Raw genomic sequence first — 6376 nt, 5'->3', positions numbered from 1 at the left:
CAAATTAAAATGGTCGTTTTTCAGACTGTTAGCTGGGGGAAAGTCCAGCTCAATGGCAGGGGGCTAACAGTTAGCATTTGGAGCATCCAGCCAGGATCCAGCACTCAGTAACAATGAGAGGAAGATAGTAAATGGGTGGTACAAAAAAAAAAACCCTGTCCAGCTCCATCATTGTCTGAAACAACAACCTGATACTGAGGAGGTTTTGGTGTCTCTGTTTTTGCTTCTTTTTCTCTTCTTCCTCCTTGTTTTCAGCTGTATCGCTGCTATGTTTCAACCACTAATCCATTTTCTGGATTTTTGTGTATTTTTGGTGATTTCAGTGAACACACTTGAGCTTGGCCTGTTCTACTCATTGTTTACACACTGTGTTGTTTCTTAAAGACCAGCTTCTTTTCTGGAAGAGACGGTTGCTTCCAGCATGACAGAAGCCTTGTCTGGCAATGCAGTTCCCTCCAGGGTCTGAATAGTCGATAATGGCTGGTCACATACCATCTCAAAGAATCAGTATGATGCAAATTAGGCATGTAATTAAAATGATGTCTAAAATAACATTTTCTGATATCATCATATATAAAAGGAGTTAATTATTTTGAATAGTTGGTGATAAGAACTGATGGATGAGTGGACCAGAACCATTCTAGTTAGAGCCATGCTGTATCAGGGCCATCCCACTACAACACTTTACAAAGCAACCTCCTTCTCCCTTTTTGTCCTCTTTATGCTCCATCACCTCGTTCTCTTCCTCAGCCTCCTCCTCTTTTCTAATCCCCTCTTCATCTTCTTCCTCGAGTCTAAATCACCACTGTTCCCTTGTGTGCAAAACAAATAAATGCATGTTCTAGGAGCGCCATCTAGTGACAGAAACGGTGCATCATAGAGCTTTGGGTAACAGCGAACCATATTGGAAAACTTTTAAGACTCATTTCTGCAAACCGACAGGGCGCAATATGAACCTACACCCAGCGCTCCCTTACCAGCATAGGAGGAGGAGGATAAACTTCACAAATCTAAAAACTTAGAGACAGATACGCCTGGAAGCTGGGCCTCAGGCTGCATTTTCATGAATGGTGTTATTTGCTCTTCATTACTGTTTAACTTGTATGTAAATGTAAGACGGTGCATCGGAAGCGCAGGTCAGAAAGCGATAAGAGCGGAAAGATGTCTGTTAGCCTATTAGTGTCAAATGACCCAGTCTGACAGCAGCGCCTGGATTGAGCCTCATCTGTAGACTTTACCCTATCCACAAATAAAAAACGTGCGATTTCACTGTGTACGTTTGGCAGCAATTTATGTAACATAATTATGCAACATAGATTAATGAATCATGTAGCAATATGTGTGATGCGTAGTTAGGCATGGGACAGAGCATTCTTTCCCTACTATCACCTTTTAAAGGTCAGAGGGTTACTACTACTACACTGTTAGGCCTTCTGCTGCAACAACATTAACTACTACTATCACCATTATAAGAACTGAGCTATTAGTAGTAGCCCTTGTTATTTCCATAAAGGAATGGTGAGACTTGGATTAGACTTTTTCTGATGTGGACTAAAAATCATTGCTTATCCGCAAAACATGCAGATGGTAGAACATAATTTACAACCTTGACCGAATCGTTTGGGCCGCCTGGTAAACTCGGCATGGACATGATTTAACAAGCACCACGTTATTCTGGGGGGGGGGGGGGGGGGGGGGGGGGGGGGATCTCAGCTTCTGATTATTCTCACAATATCCCTGCAAAAAATGCAAGGTGGAATGATATACCACTTATAAAACCACTTATAAAGCTGAATTTGCCACAATGTCATGACTAGAAAAAATGTTTCTTGGTGGATATAGGCACTGAATGTATACAACGAATTGAGTCATATTGTGTAAAATCTGTATTTTCGCAGGTAGTCAAGGGCACGTTTAATCGCAAGAGTTTTGAATTGAGTTCAGTACTGCTTTCTCTCCACAGAGGACAGCACTGCTGATATTGGGACTCAGGCCAACAGAGAGCAATGATTTAGTTGGATGCCAAGTAGGGGTGTGTTGTGGTCTGGTTCTGGGAACTGGCTTTGGGGAACGGGGTTATCAGCTGCTGATAAGGGCCACATTTAAAAGGCAGGGTTTGGGTTAGACTTGTTTTACTTCACACTGCCAACTTGGGGGCGGTAGGAGAGTTTTTGACGCACCATGCCGTTGCTATTGCTCACCGCGCTGTCCATTGCCAATGTGCTTTTTGCCGTGGGAGTTGTTTGCATGCCCCTATCGGACCACGGGCCCCACATCGCCCACGGCTGGGGCCAAGTGGTCCGACTCAGGCATCTGTACGCCGCTCGGCCCGGTCTGCACCTACTGATAAGTGGAGATGGACAGATCCACGGCTCTGCAGACCAAACCCTGTACAGTAAGTCAGCTACATCCCCACCACCTCTCAGTTTGAAATGCTGCAGACTCTAGCGCCTGAATTGTTTAAGCAGCCTTTCTTTTAATTAGATCTATATGTGTAACTCGCAGGCTTGCTGGAGATCCGGCCAGTGGATCCGGGCTATGTCGTCATCAGAGGAGTAGCAACCGCACGGTTTCTCTGCATTGAAGGCGATGGGAAACTGTACTCATCGGTAAGGACTTCAAGTAGATTAGGCCTGCACCTGACAGTATTAATTTACTGCACAATTACACATGCACAAATCAAAAACATAATATCGCCAAGCCCTGGGTGGAAAATAAAATGATAAAGCCCTAAAATCACGGAAAGTTACCATGGATCCATTTAATCAAAATCAGTGCAGAAATGTGTTCTTTTTCATCTCCATATTGCATGCTGAAAGGCCTGTTAGAGCATTAGCTGATTCAAATAGCAGTAGAGGTAGTGGGGGTCATTTCGGCCATCACCTAATTAACCGCCCAACGGGCTACAATGCAATTCATTACAAATTATAATTATTATAATACCAGAGCAGAAAATTTTCTGATTGTCTCATCAGCCTCTCGGTTACCACAGTGTTTTTTTTTTTTTTTTTTAATCCCGTAAAATTTATCACTCAAAATATGATTCTTTATGATCACCATAGCATGTACATAGAAAAAAATATAGATAAAATTAACAAATCAACAAAATAATTGCACAAAAGAACCAGATATTGTCAGAAAAAACGATCTAAAAACGGTCTAAATTTGTAATAGTTAGTAGTTCGTGGTTGAATTATAAATCCAAGAGCATGACATGAAAGATTTTATATCACTGAAATCTGATGTGATGACTGACATATTTTTACAAGCTGTTATCACTTTATAAGACTGTAGCCTATTGCATGGTTCAGTTCAAATGTAGCTGATTAAAAAACATCACAGGATACTGAAGGATCAGTCACTGACAAAGTGTGAGTGTTATTCCAAAATTAGATGAACTAAACAGCATTTTAGAAGTGCTTTACAAGCCCTCTTACCAGATGGAACTGAGTTATTCGCTATAGCCAATTAAACACCTGTGATTCCAAAAGAGTAACGCCCTATGTTCCTATCAGTTGTGTTTGTGGACAATCCTGAAATGAGCATCAGGACACAGCAACCCAACATGGATATAGATCTAGCCTATGTAGTGTTTAATAGTGAAAATCCTCATAAGGTACTCCAAATCATACCCCCCAGTGCCAATGACCTAAACAGCCCCGATGTTCATATTTTATAAATGGTTTTACACATTCAAAAATACTGCATACCAGACAGTCATTCATTCAGGCAGTCACTGGTTCATCAACCTTTGTCCAGTGAGATTCTGGGTAGGATGTGTTTGCAAAGTGAAAAACCTGAATGAAAATATCAAGCAGCAGCAACAACAACCTTGGCCTCTGGCTGACTCTCTGTGGACAATGTAAACAGCTGTCGAAGAACTTACTGCACATTTTACGTACGTATCTTGATAAGAGGGGGCCTATCTGTCCCAACCCAAATGTATAGGTCCATTTGACCAAACTTCTACAGACTGGAGTTTAGGTTCTACAAACAGCAGGAAACAGAGCTGCTCCAGAGGCACACATAATCCCACTGACTGAGTTCAGCCACAGTGGGTGGATTTTTTCTGTCTTTGTAACTAATTTGTCCAGATTAGTTTTTTAGCCTGCTGACCCTCCAAGTTCAAACCCATAACCCAAAAGAAATGCTATTTAAAAATAGAATCTAAACTTTATACAGCACCCGTCATAGTTCAAGTTACAAAGTGCTTAACAGACAGGCAGCAAATAACAGCAACTGTGGAAAAATAAGTGAAATGTATTACCCTTTGAAATTTGAGCAAATTCACTTGATTCCTTTAAAATAGAAATTACCACAAAAAAAGAAAAAATGAAAAAAGAAAAGCAAAAAAAGAAAAAGAAAAAGAAAGAAAGGAAAGAAAATTGCAAGAAAATTATTATGCAAATGCCACAAAAAAGAAAATGACCAGAAAATTATCCAAAATAAGTTAAAATAAAATGAAATGAAATAAATAAAAAGAAAATTACCTAGAAATGGCTAGAAAAAGACAAGAAAATGATCCAAAAAATTCCAAAGTAATTTTGTTTAAATGGAAATTATTTAAATAAATACACATTTGTAATTGCATGAAAACTGCCTTAAAATTACTCCAAAATCTTACAAAAGAATGACCAAAAATTGGAATAACACATAATTATGATAATACCACAAAACCATTAAAAATTTCTTCTGATCTTATCTTAAAAGTATTTTATATTTTCCTAAAAGTCAGTGTCCTCCACCTTGTACAGCACACCTACACCAAAGATGACTGCACCTTCAAAGAACAGATCCTGCCGGACGGCTACAACATCTACATCTCTGATAAACACGGAGCCCTGCTCAGTCTGGGAAACCACCGGCAGAGGCTCCAGGGCCGAGACAGGGGCCTCCCGGCTCTGTCCCAGTTCCTCCCCAGGATCAGCACCCTGGATCCAGGCTTATTTGGTGGTCTGGATGCCCTGGACCCGCTGGAGCAGAGCGCAGTACAAACACAACATCAATACACTGTGGACACTATGGACTCCTTTGGAAAGCTATCCCAGATCATCCACAGTCCCAGCTTCAACAAGAGATGAGGCAATAGCAGCGTTGAGACACTGAATCGATGTGTCCTGATTTGTCCTGGTTTGTCTGGGGCCTGCAGCCATGTGCTTCTCCCTGCATGCTTTTAAAGCAGTCCAATCACACGGGAACCTGGACAGTTCAAATCAGGGACTGACTGGAGGTCCAGCCTGCTCCACAGGTGGAGTGTTTGCTGCTGCCACCACATCCAGAGATGCAGCCCCGTCAGAGCAGAACTAAATAGAGAGCGGAGAAAGACACCTGCTCAATACTTTCATCTTTCATCCTTCCATTTTAAAGTAATGATCCGTGACATTTCCACACAGACAAACTGTCTGTTTTTCTACTGTCCACTGATATGAACCAGTGGTGAATCCACCCACAGCAAGTTCACAAAAGTTTTTACATGAGCTGTTCTGAACACCTGGTGTCTGGTAGGCCTTCCCAGGAGAGAATCTCTGCTGCAGAGGAAGCGATGAGCAGGGAGTAAGGAGAAGAGGAACTTCATAGGTAGCCTGAGTAGTGACAGTCACCACGACTGAAGAAAGAAAAGACAGAAACCGCTGATCTGTGGGAGTTGCAGTATAGAAATACTATCACAAGAAATGCTTAGCATCAAAGATGGAGACAAAATCATTCTCCTGGAGCCGGGTTTTCAATTTTTTTTTTTAAACCTGGATCAGAATAGTCTGGATAATCACATCCCATTTTGATTGGATAATACTGATCCAGATTTCCAAATCTGGATTTGAAGTGCTTTGAATCCTCCTCTGTGTGGCCATCTGCTGGAGAAATACTTTGGTAATGAGAAAGAAATAATTAATGAACAACCTTTTCTCCATCTGCAAACTTACCTTAAGTCAATTAATCTATGGACACAATATTAACATTTTTTTATTATTATTTTTATATCAAACCATTTTTTTTAAATGATTTGAGAAATGAAAGTCTTCTAAAGCACTTCTCATGGACAGTGGTTGTAACGTATTTTTATTACTGTAAAGCTACATGTAGGAATTAAGAATAAAAAAAATCAGCTGATTCTTTTTAGTTCAAATATATTATGAAATCAGTTTCAGGGATCACAGGTTTATTGCCCTTGTATTCTTCAAGGTTTGAACTTCTTTCTGTAAAAGGTGTGCAAACCCATTTTGTCAGTCCTCTCTGAGTCCAGCCCTCTAGATGAGATCAAAATGATCTGATTTCTGAAATTAAATTGATACGGATTCTTTCTTTGAGTTTTGAAAAAGCCAAAGACAGCATTTAGTCCTGATTAAAGGCCGGATTAAATTGCAAAATCCAGGTCCAG

The 6376-nt window shown here is 40.6% G+C and overlaps 1 protein-coding gene across 1 annotated transcript; it reads left to right on the top strand.

The window, feature by feature from the left end:
• The first annotated feature begins 2181 nt into the window (after positions 1-2181).
• Positions 2182-5162, top strand: fgf19 (fibroblast growth factor 19). The gene is made up of 3 exons (XM_030048553.1): positions 2182-2395; positions 2506-2609; positions 4755-5162. The coding sequence occupies exons 1-3, from the start codon at positions 2182-2184 to the stop codon at positions 5079-5081; spliced, it is 645 nt and encodes a 214-aa protein (XP_029904413.1). The 3' UTR covers positions 5082-5162.
• The last annotated feature ends 1214 nt before the right edge of the window (positions 5163-6376 follow it).

Source organism: Myripristis murdjan, chromosome 3 (genome assembly GCF_902150065.1).
Source record: "Myripristis murdjan chromosome 3, fMyrMur1.1, whole genome shotgun sequence".
Taxonomy (NCBI): domain Eukaryota; kingdom Metazoa; phylum Chordata; class Actinopteri; order Holocentriformes; family Holocentridae; genus Myripristis; species Myripristis murdjan.
The sequence above is the reverse complement of the archived record's forward strand: the minus strand, read 5'-3'. Positions and strand labels throughout refer to the sequence as shown.

Coding starts and splice junctions, on each gene's coding strand:
- fgf19 (XM_030048553.1), top strand. CDS start 2,182: ATGCCGTTGCTATTGCTCACCGCGCTGTCCATTGCCAATGTGCTTTTT. Junction 2,396..2,505: donor TGCAGACCAAACCCTGTACA/GTAAGTCAGCTA, acceptor TGTAACTCGCAG/GCTTGCTGGAGATCCGGCCA. Junction 2,610..4,754: donor ATGGGAAACTGTACTCATCG/GTAAGGACTTCA, acceptor CACCTTGTACAG/CACACCTACACCAAAGATGA.